Source organism: Stegodyphus dumicola, chromosome 3, assembly GCF_044657685.1.
Source record: "Stegodyphus dumicola isolate Sdum_Otavi_A_Nest chromosome 3, ASM4465768v1".
Taxonomy (NCBI): Eukaryota; Metazoa; Arthropoda; class Arachnida; order Araneae; family Eresidae; genus Stegodyphus; species Stegodyphus dumicola.
In genome coordinates this window covers 277988909-278013228 of record NC_140770.1, presented here as the reverse complement: position 1 = coordinate 278013228, position 24320 = coordinate 277988909, and the positions used below count along the sequence as shown (strand labels likewise).

General features: G+C 31.4%; 1 protein-coding gene across 4 annotated transcripts in view; it reads right to left on the bottom strand.

The window, feature by feature from the left end:
* Positions 1 to 24320, bottom strand: part of LOC118191108 (ubiquitin carboxyl-terminal hydrolase 25-like) — a 159402-nt gene that overhangs the window by 76539 nt on the left and 58543 nt on the right. For all 4 annotated transcript variants that reach the window (XM_085814212.1, XM_085814214.1, XM_085814215.1 and 1 more), the window contains exons 8-12: positions 16135 to 16217; positions 15907 to 16046; positions 12415 to 12542; positions 12198 to 12293; positions 1447 to 1593 (exon numbers count right to left, since the gene is read on the bottom strand). In XM_085814212.1, coding sequence (XP_085670338.1) covers positions 1447 to 1593; positions 12198 to 12293; positions 12415 to 12542; positions 15907 to 16046; positions 16135 to 16217 — 594 coding nt within the window. The remainder of the gene's footprint in view (positions 1 to 1446; positions 1594 to 12197; positions 12294 to 12414; positions 12543 to 15906; positions 16047 to 16134; positions 16218 to 24320) is intronic.

Genomic DNA, 24320 nt, shown 5'->3' with positions numbered 1-24320 from the left:
ACTGCATTTAAGCAACTGTGAAGAAACCAGTTAGTGTTATGATTTGGTCATGCATGTCAGCAGATGGTATTGGTTGCCTTCATGTCATCGATGGGACACGTCTGAATGCCAGAAAATACATTGACACTATTCTAGAACCAAAACTTCTACCTTCCATCAGAGATCTCTTTCCCAACAATGCTTCGTTTATTTTTCAGCAGGATTCTGCTCCTTGCCACACAGCCAAAATATCGAAAGAGTGGTTTTGTACAAAGATCATTAAATTGTTGTCATGCCCAGGAAACAGTCCTGATCTCAGTCCTATCGAAAATTTGTAGCACCCTTTGAAAACTCTTGTCCGAATGAGGCGCCCATCAAATAAAAGGGAACTAATTGAGGTTATAATTTTTTCCTGGCATCATGTAATAGCGAAAGAGCTTAAAACTCTTGTCATCTCAATGAAACGTCAATGTGAAGCTGTAATCGAAAATAAAGGGTACCCTACTAAGTACTGATAACTCACTGCAATCATCACTGTCTAATGTATATCGATAACTATTATCGTTTAACTTTTTTTGTATTGCAAATAATTGAATTTTGTGTTTTGCATTGAATTCAGTAATAAATTCTCTTTAAAATGATATATACAAGTTTGTATTTTGTGAAACGTAATGCTTTCTATAAGCATATAAGCATAAGTTCAAAAACATAAAAATTTCCAAAAGTGTCGACAATTTTGGCCACCACTGTATACTATAAAATAACGTTACAAGAAAAAAATAACGAGGTAAGCCAAAAGAACCTGATTTAGTAATACACACGAGGTTGCATTCCAAAAAGTAATGTCATGTGCAGTGAACTACAAACGAATTGTATAGCATGAATTGCTGCCACTTTATCAGACATAAATTCAGAAAAATACTATTTGGCAGTTTTTAAGAGCAGAAATCGAAGGAGTGTGTCCAAAGCCGACCAGTCATCTAGGTGTTGTCTTTGATCATGACAATGCTCAACCCACATTTTGATGAATGTCAAACTTACCGAGCAGGACTGGGATGTTTTGTGTCACCTCTCCCCCATATTCTCTGTACCTTGTCTCCTCAAATTTCATCTCTTCAGGTCACTTCAAAATTCTCTGAACAGCCTGAAGTCCATGTGTACTATCAAACAGCACCTTGATAACTTCTTTACATAATAACTTTAATACCCAACAATTTTTAAAAAATGAATTTTATAGCTGCCAGACAGATGGCAAAAAGTCAGAGAAAAATTATGGTTATATGAATTAATTATAGTTTGTGTGTTTTGACTGCTTCATTTGTATTTATCTTAAAAAAAAAAACTGCAGAATTTTCACTATGATTTAATATTCTGCAAACAATATTTTAATATAATTCAAACCTGTTATAAAAAATTAACCACAGAAAGGAACATTTGGCTTTGAAAGAGATAAATTATAATAATTACCTGGAAACTGAAGCGGGAGAAGCCATCTCGATATCTTCCATCGTGTTCAACTCTTCGCTGCTTTTTCGACTCTCGGCAAAATCTAGCGTATACTGCAACACATCATAAAGTGGAACCTTTTTTGGCCCAGATCCATAGTTCAGATACCTTTTAACACCAAAAATGTCATTACTTGAGGAAAGGTTCAGTAGCTAAACTGCAAGGGTCAAATATTCACTTATATAAAATTTCCTTGCACAGGGTTCGTAGCCACATTTTAGTTAAAAAAATAAGCACATATAAGCACTTTTTAAGCACATTTTAAGGAAAAAATAAGCATCTGTCTAATTACATTATACACAACTGCATAACCTTAAAAGAAAAATTAGACTTGTAATTTAAAATATGAGCAATGCAATATTTATTAAGAGAATGGGCATTACCTCAACCATGGAAAACAATTAACTTTTTTTTTTTTTTTTTTATATATATATATAAATTTTAAATGACAGTTTAATTTACAGAATTAGTTTACAATGAGAGGAAAAGAAAACTATGCAGAACTAAACTATATTAGAAGAGTTAATGATGAAATTTGAGTTCAAAATATAGAAAATAAATAATAATAAGCCATATTAATTGTATTCATTTGGCACCTAATAATAAATACAATTTATTTTTCCACTCATATTAATATTTAAATAATTTAACTTAAATCAAAATTCTGAACATTTTCTAAATTTTCATTGCATAACAGTTTTCCCTTAACTTCCAAGCAAAGTAATTCAAGTAAAAAAGAGGCACCTTTCTGAAATCAGAAGACGTGAAATTGCTTCATTCAGTCATCCTTTAACAGAAAAGATTAACTAACCTGCATACTCGAAAATTGCCGAATATTCCGGGTAGTAACTGGAAAAAGAGGAGTGGGGGAGATTGTAGGCGTTCTTTAGATTTAAATTTAGGCTAAATAAATGACTTTGACATTTCGATATGTTCATCATATAAAAATAGACCAACGAAACTGAGAAATATTCTGCTTAGAAAGCACAGTAAAACTCTTTTAAGTGTTCATAAATAAATCTCAGACTGAACATCAAAATTGATTATCAAGGCAAAATACCGCAAACGTTATTGCGCAATATGTACGGCGTAATTCTTCCATATGTGAAATTACGCAATCGGAATCAACACCTGCTGGTATTCGGAGAATAAAGAACTAAATAAAGGAACAGAAAGAGACTTTTAATCTGGGGTGTTTCTGATTCTAATTTTCAACAGACTGTATTAAATTTCCGGAAGAGAATCAACCTTCACTTAGGTTGGGTAGGCCGCAAAAACTTTTAGTCCTATTCAATCCAGATTGGACAGTGACAAAAAAAAGTCCGCTGCTTCAATATTAGAGATTTTGCGGGAAAACTCCCAACCTCCGTACTGTACAATGTATTGAAAAAAAATTTTTAATTATTTTGACTATTCGATTACTTTCCTTTTATTTAAGCCATTCCGAATATTATTCCTTAGAAAGCTAATCTGTGTAAAAACACACCCATTTTTGGAAGTTTATCTACACTTCAGCAGTTACTGCAATTATATTATTATAAATATTCATACATATACTCATAATATAAGCATAACGATCATAATAAACACGAATATGAACTGACCACGCAGAACGAGAATGCAAATTATTAAAATCTTGATAGAAATTCAAACGTGTATAGTATTTGGGTGGGAGGAAATGAATACCGAATGCACCGGAATTTTCTACCGTTTTCGCAATTCTTTGACCAATAGAATGACGTGCACCTGTCTGTACTCTCGCACGCACCATAGGTTACGTTAATGCAGAGGAAGGGGGGAAAGCAATTTTCGGGAGTATGATTCACCATCTGACATTGCATAAAAGGAAGAAAAGTTGTTAATTTAGTTTCGGCTTTGGTACGGGGAAAAAATGCGCGTTCATTAAAAACAAAGGATTAAAAAAAACACTAAAAGCAAAAAATAAGCACTAAAAACAAAAAATAAGGGCTTTAAAGAAAAAGTAAGCACCTATAAGGGCCTTTATATTTTATTTTCAAATATAAAAACTTATAAGCACTTGTAAGGACCGCTACGAACCCTGTTGCAAAATACAAAAGCAAAAAAAAAAAAAAAAAAAATCGACTTACAGTCATATTTGTAAAAAGTCTAGCTACCCTTTTTTAAAAAAACTACTCTGAAATTATTGCTGGAAATACATACATATTCATTGCACGTTTGAAGACAGTACAAGAGCTTAAGTGCTAATAATGCAAAGACTCCAAATACTACGGAGTTGAAAATCTGCTTATACCAAAAGTTTTTAAATCATAATTATAAATTTCATTCTATCTTTGTGAACTTTCACCCTTCTCTTCTCTAATGCAGTCTAAAAATTATTTTGTCCATGCTTTTCCTATAGGATAAATTTTGAATATTTCAACATAAATTATGATAAAGTAATATAATTTTTTTCTTAAATCAGATAACATGCTTACAGCTGCAGCAAAAACTCCAATAACACATTTCCCAACACACAGTTTTGATTAGTAATTACAGCAGTAAGTAATTGATTAGTAATTTATCTCTCATCCATATAGTGAACAGTTTCCACATGAATCCCTTGCCATTTATGATCATGAATGAAATTCTATAGAAATAATGTTTTTTATTCCTGCATGCACTTTCCCACATTAATTGTTTGGTAAAAGAAATTCATGCGAGCTACATATTTATTATTTGTATTGCCTTCTGCTTGGATAATAACTCTAGTAACAAAATAATATAATAACACCTCATAAATAGCCTTCAGTTCCACATCCATATTATTACCATCATTTCTGAATATTTTTTGTCACAAGTTGCAACATGTTTATTTCTGTTAGTTTTCAGGAGTTTTAGGGTTAAATGCTTAAGAAAAAAATATCTTTCTGTGATTTAAAATAAACAAAATGTAATTTCATATAAAAATCAGCCCAAATAAAGATGAAAATGCCATTGACTGCAGTGTAAATATTAGTCCAGCGTTTCCAAAGCATTGTCGAAATGTTACGTTTCTGTTTATTCATAGGCTTAATTTTCATTTTGGGTCTACAAGATGATAAAAATACTAAGAGATGGTATTGAACTTCACGAATACATACAAACTTTAGAAAAGGTTTTAAAGTGTTTTTCTATATGCAAAGTGGGAGTGACATTGATGGAAAATGTTTTAAATCACACTTTCAAATGAGGTAAAATGTATTCATGAAACAACAGACAATACACTATTTTAAACACTTTAAGTATAATCATATTAAGTATTGTACTAAATTCATGCTAAAAGGAATAAATGTTATTTATTCATAATGTTTAATTACTTTCTTTCATTTATTGTTCCTTCCTTTCACTCCACTGAAAAAACAAGAGATCAAGGTTCCACCAACACAAGGCTGGAAAGAAACATTAACCATTTAATGTTTCTTTTCAGCATATATTTCTAACTAATTCATTGAAATTCCTTTTAAAAAAAAAACTAGATTTTATGTTCAAAGTGTGGAAGAAAAATAATGAAGCCACTTTTAGGAAACATGATATAAATTTTTTAGTTACAAATCAGTAGTATATCTTCTTTGAAATAGCTCTCCAGAAATGTTACACATTACTTCTAAGTAGTTCTGATGAGAAGCTACATACCATTCTTAATGTACTACGCTTAAAATATTTAAAGCAAAATCACTTTCAACCGATCCATTACAGTTTTCTGGATGTTATTTAAATATGTGTCACAAAAAGCATTATTAATATTATTAATAACAGGTATTTTTGTAGCTACTGTTTAATACAAAGCATTACCACAACGTGGCACCCATTATCTTGAATTTTGATCTACAAATGAACAAATTTCCACCACAACCCTAAGGCTGACAGAAAAATCTCATATTGGTAATGCTGGTTCACAATCTGTCCAATTTCTGAATTCCTTGTGAATAATCCCAAGCATTGGAAAAACAAATTAACAATGATTTAATATTGGATTGATCATTGCCCATTTCTTGGGGGGGGGAATACTGTGATTTGCAAATGCGTTACACTAACTCTTGATTTTTAATTTTTGGATAATATTCGAATATTCAGGTTTTGCCACCACTTATCACTTTCTTGGGGAAATTTTAATTGCTTTGGATAAATTTCAGAAAATCCAAATATAATCATCCCTCGCCACTTCTTGCTTTGACTACTGCAGCTTTACTCTATCGTGGTTTTTCAAATATATTCATTACAAAGTTGACTGAGAAAGTGAAAATGATAAAGTGCACGCTCAATTTTCTCATTCGAATATATACCCTGTATTACAATGAAAATCAAAACTTCTTTATATAAGGACTACAGGCCTATGTATTCGAACACCACTGTAAATTCTTCAATGCTGGCTGCAGCCGCTCTACCACACCTTGTGTGTGGGCAAGTATTTCTTTCCAAAAAATTGGGCGTGCTGAAACCAAGCCAATCATATGTTGTTAAACAATTTGCTATCCTATCCTGCACTGACTGGCTCAGCCTCACGCAAGTTTGTTTTTTTCATATATGCTTCTACATTGGACATCGGAAATCACTATCACTATGTCACATCGGGAACACACACTGGAAATCACTATGTCTGTGAGCGTGAAAGATGATAAGCAGCCAGAAATTCTAGGGTGGGGGAGGAGGAAGCTGGCATTACACTTGAACGTTCTCTAGTAAGTCATGAAACCTACTGAAGAACTACAGGACATGATTGGTGGATGGGACCCACAAATGCTGTATGCATTGCAGTTACAGAATGCACTTAATGGAGCAATGGACCTCCACAAAAGCCTTTTCACACATATGAAAAAACTAGGCCAGCAACTATCACAATATTCTTCAGCCACATACCCAGACACCCACAGAAGCAACAACAGAAGATGATGCAGCAAAAGACAAGCAGCTTTCAGCAGAAGACGAGAACAATGCATCTGCAGAAGATACTGCACTCCCTAAAGACTTGACTATTGAGGTTGTGCCTTCAGAGGTGCAGTAACCTTGCTTCTCTTTGCTGTGCAGTACATCTATTCATCTTCATCATCAATACACTATTTTCATAGCTTAGCAGTAGTGTGTAAGACTGTGTGTATGCAATTAAACATACAATAATAATATTATATTTATAACATCAAAAATGTCATATCATCTCTTATTTAGTCTAATATATTGGGTAATTATGAGGGTAATGGAATTTTGAACTGCATCGTGCAATAATTATATATATATATATATACATATAAAATTATTGCACGATGCAGTTCAAAATTCCATAGCTTTACTGCTGTGACACAAAGCAAATACACAGTTTACTTAATTTACTGCTAACCATCCTCACTGTAAAAATGCACAAGTTTTTTTATTATCTTATTCATCCACTTTGGATCTGTAAAATAAACTTTGAACAAATATGTGTTTAATGCTAAATGGAAACTCATTCTGAAGTCCAAAGACAGGGAGACAAAAGGAAAGCTGGAGAATACATGAAAAGTCTTATCATTTTTCTGCCTCACCTTATGTATCAGCAAAAATCCGACACCATTTCAAATAACTAAGGATATTAATGTGAAACACAAACAGATATATATGCATACACACATTTTTAAACAACTTCATTTGAAAAGGGGAAAATGTCTTTATTATTTTTTTATCAAAAAATTAATTTGTTTCATATCAGGTGTAATTTTTGGAAATTGCAGGATTAATAATTTTTACTAATAAATGAAAGTTCAGTATCATCATCAGATTAGAACATTTTTTTTACATTACATGAACATCAGATTAGAACATTTTTTTATTAGCATCAGATTAGAACTTGAAGTATGCAGATTAACAAGTGATACTGATGAGGAACAGCTAAAAGGAAAAGAATATTTCATTGAATGCAAAGAACTTTGGTAAACTATCCAGCTGTTTACTAAATTATACCTAAAATCTTTACCAATGGTCTTCAGATGAATTTCTAATGCAAAACCTACACTTGCATTTTTGGAGTTATTTTTGTGTAATGAAAATATATAATATTTTAGTCTTCACAACATCTAGGGTATCAGTGTTCAAAGATGTTCCATATTCTGTCATGTCACCCATATAATTAAATGAACTTTAAAAAAAGAATACATGGAAGCAAATTAAAATTAATCTATTTAGTTATACTAGGTACTTCTGCTTTCCATCTTCTTTCGGCCTTGAAACTTAAGCTCTTGTTTGACTTCTCTCAATAATCTAAAAGTTTTAAATTTTTGTTATCTCTGAATAATTATATTTTCTCAAAAAGAAAGAAAATGAAACTACATCACAAAAATCTGGAAATTTTGAATCAATGTAGTTAAAAATCTGGAATTCTTGCTCTAATCAGGATGTAATCATCCACGATTAATCAATGTCTTTTAACAGCTAAAATCATTCTAGTTGAATTATGATATTTTGCATATTTCTGGATGGACCGGGGAGGAACCCTTTTATTTTTATACTTTTAGTATGGCAAACTTAACAGCAGTTTTCCTTACATGTATAAGCAAATAAGCATTTTACAGTGTGCTAGATTTACAGCACACATAGCTTAATTACAGAAGTAAGTTAATTCTATTAGTGAAGTTATGTATCATACTCGAATACATCATACACGAATGTGTTTACTTATGTAAACACATTCGTTTTAAACTGGTATGACTCGCACAAGGTATGAGATACCCACTTCCCTGAATTTTTTAATGTTCCTTCCAGACCTTTTTCCGGAAATAGACAAGTCTGCGCATAGCTCACTCTAAGGTCATAACCTTGGGGCCGAATTCTGAAAATAGTTCTTCGGATATCGCCTCGGACGGGTATGTTATACTCTGCATGAGTATTTGTGTTATAGTTCAGAGTATGCGAACAAGCTTCCAAATTGTTTTTCCTTTATCCCACATTATCACAGTTATGGTGAAGAAATGCAATATTTGAGAAATTTATTGGATATTGCACATTCAGAAGAATAACTATCCTTGGAACCATAAGAAAAAATAAAAGAGATTCCTCCAATGTTTTTGAATTCAATGAAAAGATTGATTTACTCCTCCATGTTTGGATTCCAAAAAAACACAATAATTCTCTCACCTACACCCAAGAAAAATAAGAATGACTTCTACTTTCAACTATACATAATGATGATGTAATAGACTCATCTACAGGAAATTCGAAAGAAACCTGAAATAATAACTTTCTACAATTTATCTAAAGGAGCAGTTGACGTTGTAGACAAAATTGCTGCCACATATTCAACAGCTAGGAAATCTAATCTTTAATCCATGGCAATATTTTTTGCAGTTGTTACACGTTGCTGCAATAAATGCACGAATTATTTTGTTATGCACTAAGAAACTACCTACTGAACATCAAATGTGGTGATCATCTTTGAAATATTTAGAATTTCAGTTTGCAGAAAAATACAGGAAAAATAGAAGCCAACAAGCAATGCTTCTGATTAAACTTAAAAGGAAAACTAGGATCCAATGGAAACATTGCACCACCTACAAAGAAGGCCAAAGTTATACCTAAAAGATGCACTGAATGCCCTAATAAAAAAGACAGGAAAACTAAATTTATTTGTGAAAGGTGTGACAAACATATATGTACAGAACACATGGCACTTATTTGCAGAAAATATGTAAAATAAATAAAAGTAGCATGATTAACTAGTTTTACAACTGTAGTCTTCTTTTTAAATTCCCCCCTTTCGTGCATAGATTTTATGGTAGAAAATATAATGAAATACCCTTGTGTATGACATACCTTGCACAGAACACAATGGTTGAAGCTGTTTCAATTTAGGGAAAGGACTTCAGGGAAAATTTCAATTTAGGAAAAATGTTTTTTTAGGAAAGGGAATAAATCTAAAAAAAACCTTTTTCGCTGGAATTTTTTTAAACAGTCTGTTTATTTTTTTTTCTCTTAGTTACAGTATTAAATATTACTTCCAAAGTAATTTTGTTAAATATGTGCATTTTAACAGGCTTTCTTTATTTCTTTAAAAAAAAAAAAGGAAAAAAGAACCATTTATTCATTTTTTCTCTGCTCTTTTTTTTTTTTTTTTTTTTTTTTTTTGTAGTGATGTTATTTTCTTTATATGGAATCAGATTTTTAAAACATAACAAATTTTTCCATTCTATAAACCTTGATTAAGAAATATTTTCTAAACTATAAATATGTTTAGTTATTTATAAACATGTTGAGTCATTTATACGCAAACAATTCAAACTTAAAGTACACATTTAAAAGGAGGAAAGTAAAAATCATAAACATGCCCTAAAATCCACAAACCTTTCCAATCCACACACCCCTTTGTCCAGAATTGCATAAATTATTAGAATTCTATTGTATTTTATATTACTTTCTATTTTTCTGCCTCTTCCCTCTTAGATTATTACAAAAGGGGAATAATGAACCTAAGACATTTCAATGCTTTAGTAATTTAACATTAAATTGGATTTTTGAGTTCATTACATGACAAAAATCTATATTTCCAGAAATAACACTCTTTTCCCTTTCTATCAAAGCTGTGGGGGGGGGGGTAATTTATGCATGTAAACATAATTTTGGACATGAGTGTACATGAAAGCATCATGTAGCCAGGAGCTCTCGGTACAAACTAATAACATGCTGAGGCTTTGAGGAGAGTAAGACGACCTTTTAGATTGTAAAAAATGTGAAAAGCTCCATTATTATTAACCTAATTATTTTTCTAGTAAATTTCATTGCACAGTTCAAATGTTTTATTGATAAAACTACACATTATTATTATTATCATTATTATTATTATTATTTATTGTTAAAGTAAAAATGTAATTTTTATCTTCAGCATTATTATTATTTTTTTAATTTTATAGAAGTAATCTTGAAAGTTCCTTGAAATGTTAGATTTCAGATATAGAATCATATTTGAGTGCATATAAATTTTTCTCTTATTCATAGAATGACTTTTAACCCTTTCAGGACGGGCGTCCCATATACGCATTCCCTAAGAACATCTCCATGCTTCGAGGTTTACCACACTCAGTCTTCATTTTAAATTTCGTTTCTTCTTACTGTAAATAGTCTTTATTGTGTTGTTTTATTAATTTTGATTTTATCAATTAAAACTTTGGAATAATTTGAATAGCGCTTCCGAAAATTATTTTACAAGATAAGCAATTTTCAAGTATATTTTCACGTAAAATAAAGAAAAAAAGGTTATTATGTGTGGATTTTAACATATATAAGAGCTTGGGTAATAATCTAAAATGATACCAAAAATTACAATGCTAGAAGTGAAACTTTTTTTTCTGATTTTTTTATAAAATTAGCCTTAGCGATTCAAAACTTCCATCCTGTATGGTGACTGCCTTTGATTCCCTTCCATCCCGCATGAGCGTCTTAAACAAAGTTGCGCCATCGCGAAAAGGTTAACTTGCATTGATAGTTACAAATTTATTGAAAAATTTAACTGAACCTATTTTTGTTCTAACATTTCGAGTTAAAAAATTTGAAATTTTTTTATTCAAGAAAATTCAAACGACTGAAGAATATTTTTAAACAAAGACAATATCTCAATAATTTATTTCTTCTAGGACCAAAACTTAGAGAGATTTACTTAATACTCTTAGGTAAGTAACATTATAAAACAATATTTAAGTTTGTTTGATGGTTTGAAATTATAAAAATGAACCTAAACTTTGGGGGGGGGAGAACCTCGTTTTGAGAAAAACGTGAAAAACAAAAAAAAATTTTATCAACTAAATTTCAGAATTTTTTTAACTTTCTTACACCATAATCACACTGTGATAACTGCTCTGTAACTTCCTGTTTAACTTTATTTTGTCTTTTAGTAATTTTTGCTTGCTTAAGTTATTTTAAAAATCATTGTTTCAACTTTGATGAATAGATTTTTTTTAATTTTTAAATAAGCTTTACACGTCCTACTGTATATCTGTCTTAATTCTTTGAAACTTTTATCACTTCAATTCAGCAAAAAATAATTTCTTTAAAATATATAACAATATCCTCTCTCTAATTTTCAATGATTTTTCATCAACAAAACCATTTTCATGCTCATCTAGAGCTTCTCTGAGCAAAAGATCTCCAAAAAGCTTTTTCTTTTTTGTTTAGTTAACAGACATCATTTTGAAAAGAAGTGTTTATGCATAACACTGTAGACATAAATAAAACATAATAACTACATAACATACTATTAAGTCTCAGTTAAGATTTATTTATAGTAAGAGGACTATTTATTTATAGTAAGAGTTTATAGGGCTCCACTTGAAAATTCTGTCTTTAAAAAGGAGTTGTGGCTGTTTTAATATACATCATGTATAATAATTTAATAGAGATTGGTACCTTAAATCTAAAGATGTTATGCATTTTTGGAATCAGCATTTGAAGTCAAAAAGTGAAAAACTGATTTTTAGACTTACCCTCCTTATTAAGGATTTACTCTCCTCAAATACTCATCTACTAACTGGGCATATAAAATTCTATGCATATAAATACTTTAGCATGTGTGACAGACGGCAAAATTTGACATGAAAGAATACATATATCATTCCCCAAAATGATATATTTATGAGCCAAGTGTGATGCCTTTTTACATTCTGTTTTTAGCATGAAATTTTCAGGCAACCAAATATATAAAAGTAAAAAAATTCAAACCATAATAAAATTTTACAAATAAATGAAAACCTTAAATTTACTTTTCAAGTTGAGTCTGAAGTTTATCTCGCCGATCCTTCAATCGCCGAACTTTTTCTCTAATGGACCTTGTAGTATTCTTATTTTGTTCCATATACCTATTAAAATTCAGTGATAGATTATTGATAACATTATAGCATAGATTAATGTTAAAGGAATGGCATATTCATTAATATCAAAGTTAAGAATTCTTATCAATTAGCAATCATATTTGCTTACCTATCCATGTACATTATTTCTGGAAATTCTAATTTATTATGAATTTTTTCTGGCCGTCCTAATTGTTGATTAAATTGAAATCTTGAAAGTTCAAAGAGTAACACTGGAGGTAGACGAGTAAACCAACTCTATAAAGAAAATAAATATACAATCATTCGAATTAGTAAGAAACTTTAAAAACTAGACTCCTAAAATCATTGGCTACACCATTTTTACCAATACTCTGTAAAATATTTTTGAGAATTTAATGCACAATTTCCCAGATGATTCCAATGTGAAAAAAAGATTTTTTTAAACAAAATTAAACAAAAGTCTGAAAAGATTCAGACTGTAACATCACACAAGACTTTACCAGAGACAACAGGCACATTGAGGGCATGGCCGGTGGTATCGTGCATGGTTGGCATAGCAGTTCACAAGACGGAATATCTAAACATGAACAGGGATTTCAATACCCAGGAGCTTGAGACTGCAATTGTGGACTCAAATCTAAATAAATCTTCTGGACCTGATGGTATACATGAGCAAATAATAGATAATTTAGGTCTGAGTGGGAGACAAAAGATTCTTTGATATTATAAATGCTTCCTAGAAATTAGGGCAGCTTTCCGGAGATTGAAGAAGAGCTGATGCTGCCCCTATAAGAAATCCCAGCAAAGGGAATCTGCCAAAGGAACAATATGGTTCTAGAGAGAGGGACACTGCACAACAGATCAAGTACTTTATTTCTGTCAGAAGATTAGACACACTCATAACAGGAGACTGCTAATCACACTGTAGCAGCCTTTTTGACAGAGTATGGAATCAAAAACTAATTATAAAATTGTTCAATGTTTTTGGAATTTGTGGAAAGGCCCTGAACTGGAATTATGATTTTTTAAAACACAAACTTAAAAGGGTAAGTTTAACAATTCCCTTTCAAGGAGCTTTAGACTGTACAAACAGGTCCTGCAGGGATCTGCCTCAAGTCCTATTCCGTTTTTGCTCTTCCTAGTAGGTATCGAGCATGTAATCCCTAGGAGATGTGAAGTGGGCTTATTTGCAGATGATATTGTTCCTTGGGAATCCAGCCACTGATTTGAAGGAATATATTAAAGTTATATTAAAGTTGCCTTTGACAATTTATGGAATTTTGCTAAAAATTTTGCTCTTGTAATCTAATCGCCAGTACTATGGAAGAGCACCATCTGACACCTGATCCTCCAGAGGGTGTCTCTAGTGTCTTTTTCAATTCATGTAAACAAGCAAAAATATCTTCCTGATTATTTAAGGCAATTGGCTCTTGAAAGAATTAATAATACTCCAATGGATGCTGTTCAGGTGTATACGGACAGTAGTAAGAATGATAATAATAGTACTGGAAGTAGAATTTACATAAAATCACAAAATCATGAGATAAAGATTCAGATGAGGGATCCCGACTACTGCTCTGTCTTTCATAGCCAGCTAACTGACATAAATGAAGGTCTTGATTCTCTTATGTCACTCACTGATGGAAAACAAATATACACCTTCTCTGATAGCAGAAGTTCTATTCAACACTTGGCCTGTTGGTATAGTGTGAGAGATAATACAGGAGTGAATATTCTTAAGAAACTTAAGCACCTTTCTTTGTCTCATCAGATTCATATACAGTGGAATCCTTCCCATGTTAACATCTTGGGCAATCAGACTGCAGACACCCTGGCTAAGACAGGCGCTGGAGATGCCTTTGTGCCTTCTATGCCTCTCACCTATATGGAGATTATTTTATGATTAAGTGCACTTGGCTTGTTCCACCGGTTCACTTCCGGTATTAGTGTAATCGACCAGATGGCTCTCTGACACCTGATTGCAACAGACAGTATCAAACCACCCTCACCCACTTAATCAGTAGGCATAGATCTCACACTTTTTGAGGATTTCAAGTATTTTGAAGTCTGCACCAAGTATTCTTCTGAACAAACTTCCTCTGATTACATTCTTACTTGCCTGGGGCTCTCTAGGCAGGATCTCATTGAAAATCCATTGTTGGTTCTGGATTTCTTTAGCAAAATCTCCAAATATTTTAAAACAGCTTATCAGAAAAATTTAAGTCATGTAACATAAATTTAAAGAAGTAACCAAGAAGTTTTGATGGTCTAGTTATGGAAGATTCAAAAGAAAATATGATACATTTCTATTACCAGGATGCCAGTCACCAAATGTGCATGAAAGCACCAAATATGGTAACTTGTTTATATCGCATTATGAATAGTTGTGCAACATTTAATGTGCAATGCCCAGTTTGTGCTATTTTCTGGTTCTTTTAAGCAAAAATATATTGCTGCGTACACAGGAAGAACAAACGTTTGATACTGTGCCCAGCTTCAGCATTGTGCACATTACACATCGTATACATTATAATAGACAATGCTCAATGTGCACATTACTATAATCACAAGTTAAAATTTTTTTAATGAAACTTTATGTTTCATTAAAGTTGCTGTTAGTTAAATTTTGTTCAATGTTTATGTTTGACACCCTACACCAGAAATTTTTATATGTACTTGTATATATTTATTTAATTGACTAAATATTGGAAAGCATTGAGGTGCTATTTACCTAAAGTAGATTCTATGAAAAACACCTATTTCTCAAAAGACACATCTCAAAAGAATTTTAAAAATCTTTCTCCGAAATATAACATATGCATAAGAGCTGTATGAATGCTTTATACTTGTTATGTAAGGGAAAAAACCATAAAAACATATAAATAGTCAACTCATCTCTTATCAAGAACTGAATATAACGATGAAATTAATGACACACAGAACGTTTAAATAGGTCATTTATGTAACTCCAGATTTTTATACACATTAAACATTGCATCCCCCTACATGTTAGGAAGTGTACAGATCTCCTGAATTAGCAGATCAAAGGACCAGGAAAACTTAAATCTTTAGTATTTAACATTAAGTGATAGTTTTTAAAAGTGGTGAAAAAAAACTAAAAACAATACAAGCAGGAGCAAAGAGGCAATTAATTACCCTTAACACAGAAAAATACATCATCAATACAAGCATTGCTATAGCCAAAAATCCATAACTTCAAAGCTGCAAACGTAATAGAAATTGCTAAATTGCTCACACAGCAAAAATTAAAATCATTCAGTATAAGCTTATCTGGAGTCAACATTTCAGATTGGGAACACGTAAGCTTGAACTCTCAAAAGAACTCATAACTTTTAGCAACACTTTACTTACACTGCAACCATGAAGAATAACACTATAAAAATATTCCAAAAAATTTCGATTTAAAGTCGAGAAAATGTGTTTCCTGGAAATTTCAAATGAATAACGTACGGAACGAATGTATGGAAGAATGCACCTAAAACTGCATTAATAAGTCATTAATAACTTTAATGAAACTCTCCAAACAAAATTAATTAGAAAAAGGTGCAAGATCTCAAAGAAAATATTTAATAAACATTTTGCAGTAATCATTCCTATGCATAAGTTTCTTGCTACTTACCTCTTGACCAGATTTTGTCATAACATCATATGACTCAATCTCTTGAGCCATGGCAGCCTCTAAACTCTCATGAATATTACTAAAGCCATTGACTTGAAGGGGGTATTGGCCAAATGTTTCTTCATTGCTAAACATGCGTCCTAAAATTAAAAGTTGATTAGCTTCAGTTTTTATAATAATGATATTTTACATAATTAGAAGTAATAAAAAAAGAATTACAAGCTATACCTTCATTGTGTCCTTCAGATAAAAAATGACCATAAAATAAATCTAACATGGGATTTTGTACAGAATCTTCCATCATACTCTCCCTAGAAATATATGATTAATTAAAAAAAATTAAATAAAGAAAGCAGAAGTAATCACCTGTTAGTACATTTAAGTAGACTCAACACTGCTTATTCATTTAGAAAAAATAAAAGTAATTTCATTATCTGATTACATATAAACTAAGAAATTACATTGCATTGAAGACATTTTTACTCCCTCACACACACACACAAGGGGGAAAAAAAAAAATTGCACTTAAAATGCTATGCTAAAATAAAAAAATCTGATATGAAACTCAAATGTTGAATGAATACAACTTTGTGAATATTATATCACAAGATACAAAATAATCATCTGCTTGTTTAAAACTGAAATGCTTTTTGAAGTGAAATTTAAATTCACGTAATCGACAAGATTTGACTTAACTGGTGGCATTACTAGGAAATATTAATACATTGAAAGGATGGATCCACAGAACTTGCTACAGCATTCTTTACAGATTACAAGATACCCCTTTAAACTTAAAATCTTCACTTTACAGATTACAAGATACCCCTTTAAACAATATATTATTGGCTTCTATTACACATCAACAGAAGTGGTACATAGGTACATATCCTCAAGTGTTAACCTATTTTAACAAATTACTCCAAGAAGATGCCATTAATTCATGAATTACTCCAAGAAGAGTCAACAGTGAATATTTTACCTTTCCTCACTATAATATAAGAAAAATACAATTAAAATGCACCATTTAAAAAGAACTTAAGTATCTCATTTTATACCTCAAAAGCTTGAACTTTTAAACTGAATTAATCAAAGAGGCGAAAAGTATTAAAATTGTTTCCGATACAGACGAAAATAACAAAAGCTGCAACTCTGTCACTTTACAATAAAAACATTATTCCGTTCATTCTTCAAGAAGCCTTCAACATGCATTTTACTTATAGGTAAAACTACTTATTTTTTCCTCATAATGTTTAAAAAAAAAACTATTAATCAACAATAAACTTACTGATTGATAAATAATGGGCTTATGAGAAATGCATGCATAAAATGCTCATAATGTTAATTTTGTCTTTTCAACAGGTAATCTATGACACATTTTTGTATTGTATCAATAATTTTATGAGTGAGTAAAATCTGCTGCTCCTCCTTTTTAACTTGAAGATTAATAATTTTTTGTTTTTCATTTCTAATGGGGGGGGAACACATCAGATATATTTTTTAACTAAATCGAATATATTTTTACACTAAAATGTACACTGCTCAAAAAAAAAAGATGGGACAGTCCTATATCTCCCGATCTACTGGGCCGATTGACAAAATTCAAATTGCGTTCTTTATGTCTCGAAAGCGCGACTTAGGATATATATTAGATTTATATATAGCACTATTCTAACATAGGTATTTTGACACAAAATCGGACTTTTTCTGAAATAACATACCAATTTTTTTACATATTTCGATTCTACGACTCAAATTACGCCTAAATATGAAATTTTGTAAAATTTGGAGCGAAATTTATGGAGAAATTCACAAATTTATGTTGGCACTTTTTGTCAGTTTGCGCCAAGAATACTTCACTTGGCGAACTTCTTAATATATGGCAACCTAGTTTCCTTAGGAAAAAAAGTCACCATCATTCCTTTTTTCCAAATAATATTCTTTACTTTATATTTTTAATTATAACATATTATTTTAAGTAATTTTTTCTTTTTCGAATTTCATTTTAATTGTTTAAGTTGCACCTCCCCCCCCCCCGAATAACTGTTTTAAAAATTTCTATTTGCCTATTCGAACTGCGTAAATAAAAGTGCAGCGTTTATTTATTATTTATTTTTCAAACAGTTTTCTTTATATATATTTTTCGTCATAGCTATTATTTTAGGTCATTTTAAAATTTTTATACTTTTATTTTAATTGTTTGTGTTGCATTGTCTCTTCAGATAATTGTTTTAAAATTTTCTATTTATTCCTTTGAACTGAGCATTTTAAATATATTTATTAATATCAATTTTCCAGAATTTGATTTTATTTATTTGAACTGCGTTTTTTGTCGGAAGAATACTTTGTAACCCAGACTACGACGCGTTTGAAAACTGCATACTATATTAAAAGAGAAAATACAGTAAAGCACAGTTTTACACACCTTTCAATGTTCCGTTCAGAAAAAATATATATAAATAAGAGAGATGTATAACCGATATTTTAACTTAGGATGACTTGCATACACTGCTTTAAACAGTTTTATCATTGTGCCCATTGCTTTACACAATTTTATCCTACATTTGGTTTCTTAAAATGTTATTCATATTTTAGTCAAATATTTTATTTTTGAAATCACAAGAATCAAATATCATAAGATTGAAAAGTTTTAAATTTTAAAAAATACGAATACTAAATTTTACGAAAAAATTTATTTTTCTTTTCTGTTTCTTTAAGCATTCTGAAAGTATATTGAAAAGTATCCAACTTTTCGAAACATTTTGGTATTTCTGACAATCATTTTAAATAAAGTTATCGCCTTCCATTTCAAAAAGGCCCACAAACGGCCGAGCGGTAAAGTTGCCGAACACTGGTAGTTCACTCCGGGGTTCGAACCCCGGTAAACGGGCTGGTTGCATGGGCGTTTTCGTGGATTTTCTCATGTGTACCGCGTATGACAGCTGGTTTTTCTTAGAAAGTTCTTCACGAAGTATTTCGTCAGAGCCTTTATCAGTCTTTAGAGGCTAAACATTTTGAAGCTATGAGATGAAAGGAATGACTGGTTTCATCAAAAGGTTTTGGTTTATTTTATTATGACAAAGCACACTACGGCTATCTGCCTAAGGGGAGGGATGCCTTCCTGGAGGACTTTCTTAGGGAAACTGGCTCGCATACACGTTACACATGGGGAAAACCACGAAAACGCCCATGCAGCCAGCCCGTTTGTGGGATTCGAACCTCGGACCGAACTACCAGTGTTCAGCAACTTTACAGCTCGGCCGCTGTTTCATCAGGAATGGAAAAAAAAACATCTTTAAGTGCATCCACATACATCACTGGATAAACTCCTGAATCTTCAAATAACTCGACTGAGGAAATCATGGGATTCACCATTTATGATACGATATGATGTTCTATAACATAATTTACACAACCATATAGTTTAAAACCAGTCGCTCTTCACTTTAATCTGCAATGATATCGTTTTGTCTTTTCTGTTAACACAAACTCAATTGATGGTATTTGCTGGTGTACTCGTCCAAGTGTTTTCTCTTTGAACACCTAAATTCTTTAAAGTATCCTGAAAGTATATTCGAAAGCGTCCAACTTTTTGAACATCTTGGTACGTCTGACAGCCAAATTTCCCTGCAAATTTTTGCTTACTTTTCTCCCTAATTTTCTTCTTTCCTTCTACAGTTATTTTCAGTGCTCACACAAGAAAATTAAGATTTTTCGACTGCTAGACTTCCATACATTTCGCATTCTTGTCAATTTTTTAAAATATCAATTATATGAATTGCGTTTCAGCTAAAGACACCTTTTCATTTTCTAGTCATTTTAGCTATAAATAAAGTTTAAAGCGAAGCCCAAAGGATAAATATTTTAATTAAAAGATTTTTGCTAAATGACAAATAAATAAAACAGTCCAGCAGGGTTTATTCTGTACCACAGAGTGACCCGATTCTTATATCGGTGGAAACAATCTAAATCATATTAAAGATCATGTTTTTTTATACAATCTATAACGCGAGATAAAAATTAGCTTCTTAAAACATGCTTTCTAAGAGAATTAATATAAAAATTTATATTTATATATATATTTTTTAAAGTTGGGACTTGAACCAAACTGTCAGACTTTTAAAGCTTATTTTACATGGTGGTTATTATTAAAGTTCCACTTTGAAATGGTAATAAAAGGAAAACTACCGGACCAAATGTTATCAAACTTGGGAATCGTGTAAAGGAGGTTATGAGAATTTATTTTTGGCGGAAAAAAAAAAAAGAGTTCAAAAACTCACCATCAGGGGAAAAATGGCGCTGTACACAATATTGTTAAATGAAATAAGACACGAAAACATCTGTTTAAAATGTGTTTAATATTTTCCGAAACGTGTTACAAAGCATGTTCAATGTAGCGTCCAGCATTTTCCGAAAGCAAGTTAAATCATGTTACTGCATTCTCAACAGCAGCTCTTAGCATATCAGGTTTGGTTTTGGTTTGGTTTATTAGATTACGGCAAAGCACTCGAGGGCTATCTGCCTTAAGGGAGGGATGCCTTCGTGGAGGACTTTTTAAGGAAAACTGGCTCGTATACACGTTACACATAGCATATCAGGAGGAATGTTATCAGTGTATCACATTTTTCATTTCTGCCAAATTGTTTAGATTATCACCATAAACAGTGCTTTTGAGATAACCTCATAGACAAAAGTCACAGAGGTTGAGGTCTGGTGGGAAGAGGGGAAGTGTTGGCCTATAAGACGTTCATTCGTGAAATGTTGCCTAAGTAACTATGCGACACTCTTGAGGTGATGCCCAGCCCTGCATAAAAATCGTAGTATCTAAAATGCCCCGTTACTGCAGTTCATGTACCACGAAACATTTTAATATTGGCTCTAAGTGAGCTGCAATCGCAGTGGTCCAGCTGTCGACTGCTCTTCAGAAAAAAATGGTTCAGTTATAAAACTAGCTGTCATTCAACAGTAAACGGTGTGAAATGACTGTTATGCAATCGAATGCAGTAGGAGAATGCAATGAAACTAGATAGATAACATGAGAGATTTCTTTGGCCCAAATCGATTAAAAGCGTTTTGAATCAGTATCTTCATGTTTTACTGCCGAATTCAGGCTTAAAAAATTACAAATTAGCGATCTGTAAGAAAATGATTTCCAGATTGTACGCTCTTGTGAGAATGATTTGCGATCTCACATTTTCTAATCGCTTATTCGTGGTTTTCACGGACGAAATTCTCACTTACAGGGATGGCGCACTCGACATTTATCGAATTTAACGTCTTTAAATGGTAATTTGCCTACTTCAAAGTTTCTTAAGGGTATACAACACATTAAACCCGTTTAACAAAAGGTTAAGTTAGATTCCGACCCATATTTCGTTTAACAATATTGCATACAGCGCCATTTCCCCCCCCTGGTGGTGAGGTTTCGAACTTCCTTTTTTTAGCGGAAAATAAATTCCCATGACCTCCTCTACACGATTTCCAAGTTTGATATCATTTGATCCAGTAGTTTTCCTTTTATGAGCGTTTCAATGTGGAACTTAAATTATAACCACTCTGTATATTATTAAATTTTAATTTGAAGCTATGCATTATATGTATACCATGCGTAAAATTTTCTCTTTTATGGAAAAATAAAAAATCGAAGCAAATATACTTAGAATAATGGACCAAAACTGAAAAGATTTCCCCTCCCTCCGAAAATAAAATATTGAAATTTCGAACTTGAATTTACTGGGTTATCGAAATATTTATTTGACTTATCTTCTAAGTCCTAGTTCTGACAACAATTCTGTCAAAAATCCCGAATTATTTAAGCTAAAGTAAAAGATTTAGTATATATTCACTGTATGTTAATAAAGTAATCAGAGTGTAATAAAAAATAATTATAGAATGTACGCTGATGTAACTTTTTGTCTGACTGCACAACACGTAATGGAAGAGAAGGCTTGTCGAGATCTGTTTTTGACATGCCTCTAAAAGTAGATGTCATATTAATTTTGTCTCTTCAATGTCAAAAAACTTTCCTTTGAGAGGCAACTTTAGTTTTTGAGAAAGAAAAAAAATCACAAGAAGACAAATTTGAAGAACATGCAGGACGATTGAATATAATACTTATTTTCCGAACACAAGCGGTTCTCTGACTGGTTATTGAATAATGAAAAGATGCATTGTCATGCAATACAAAACATTTGGAATACGTTTTCTGGCTGAATAACGTAAGATTAAAAGTCATCTGCTTAATTCACATCCATTTACAAGTCAACTACTTGCAATAATCAACTATTGCAGAATCGTTTTGATCCTGAGCTTGTAAGACAAACCTAATATCACTGGATTTAAACACTTCTTTAATCTTCCGAGAACGTTCCTTCTTTAGCTCATATTCCAAGAATATTAAGTGAATACAATTATTGCCAAAGAAATTGAATATTCATTTGCACTACGGCTTGATAGTTTACTAACGAGTTAACAAAACTTAAATTCTGCTTTTTGTGTCAAAGAATACAACAATATTTTAAATATTTACAAATAAAATATTAAATTGGAGATTTAATTGGTGCTTCACCAGTTGCCTAGCATTTGAAGATTGTTAAATACTAATTGTTTGTTGCGAAATCTAACCCAGGCTGCATGATTGGTTTTCGTAGTTTTCTAGGTTCTCTTTACAAAGGTTCTCTATAAAATCATCTTAATCATATAGCTCCCATGTTCTTTCTATGTTCAAATAACAACTGACCTAGTTTAAGCGCGATTTACAAGTGAATTTTCAAGCAAAACCCGAATGGTCATTAAAAATCATGTAGCCTGCCAATTGGGAGTAACATGAAATATACGGCGCCAATAATTGAAGTGCTCTTAGGGTACGCTGTTTCTAAACTTAGATGGTCATTCCTTAATTAAATAGCCTACCAGCGGCCGAGCGGTAAAGACGCTGAACACTGGTAGTTCGGTCTGAGGTTACCGTAATAATTACTTATTATATTACTGATGATTAGGATTCAGTTCTTGACATTTACATTCTAAATTAGAATTTTAAGGATATAATGAAAATACGCTACGCACAAAAATACATTTTAGGAAAAAAAAATGAGTTGATTTTTTATGTTTTAAAACTTCTTAAATTCTTTTAGTAAACATCGTATCCTCGTTGTTTACTGAATCCAGAATGTTGGTGTCGTTTATATAATTATTCTTACTTGTCCACAGAATCTGCTGACTTATCCAGCCATTAAGTAGCTGCAGATCATTTCTACATAACCATTGAACTTCCATTAATTCAGTCTCTAGAGGGTTGTATGTTTATATCATAATTTGACTTTTATAAAAAATGATTATTCTAAATATTATGTTTCTATAAAAATATATTGTGCTTTAAAAATATGAATAATAGTATCAGCCGCTCTTTCAGCCACTTCAAAAGCAACAGTTTGTTTAGAAATAAATTATGCAGTTAATGTCATAAAATTCAAATAAATATCAAACGAAAATTCTCAGTTTTAGACAATTTGATTTAAATGAAGTAAAGTAACAGACGATAAAACGCCGAAGGTAAAAATTTACTCTTACAAAAACTTACTCTTAAATTTTTTTAAAAAAAGAAAAGATACGAGAGAAATTTTAAAAAATAGTTAAAAATTTGAATAATATCATCTATAATTTAAAAAAATGGCCTTTCATATAGTATTAATAAATATTTATTACGCATCATTGAGGGAAAAAAAGTCATATACTTAATTCTTCGTAAAATTTTACTTGAAGTTTAAGGTTAAAAATAGTTGTGGCAATTCAGTGTAACAAAAATCCATAGACCACATTTGGCGTTATTATCGCTCAAAAAAAAGTGGCAAATTTCAAAACGCAAAATTATGTAAATTCGTGTATATCTTAGAAAATTTTGAATAAAAAAGTCTAATTTTTTGCAGATATGCTTAAAAATACACCTACTTTAAGATGATGGTAAAAATTTTATAGGTTATAATTCAAAATTTTTTTCGAAAAATCTATAGAAATTATTTAAAAATAGAAATTTAAAAAATAAAACACAAAAAATGGGTAAATTTTATTTGGAATGAACCAGAATTTCGAAATGTGAGAGAAAAAATCAAAAAAGTTTAATAAAAAAAGAGATATTAATAAATATTTGCCAAATTCAATTAACATTGAGGAGCTAAAATTTTGAGAGCTAATATTTTAAAATCTATTCGTACGATTTTTACAAAACTTGGTATTCTGGCATAATTTGAGTCGTAGAATCGAAATATGTAAAAAAATTGGCATGTTATTTCAGAAAAAGTCCAATTTTGTGTCAAAATACCTATGTTAGAATAGTACTATATAAAAATCTAATATATATATCCTAAGTCGCGCTTTCGAGACATGAAAAACTTAGTTTGAATTTTGTCAATCGGCCCGAT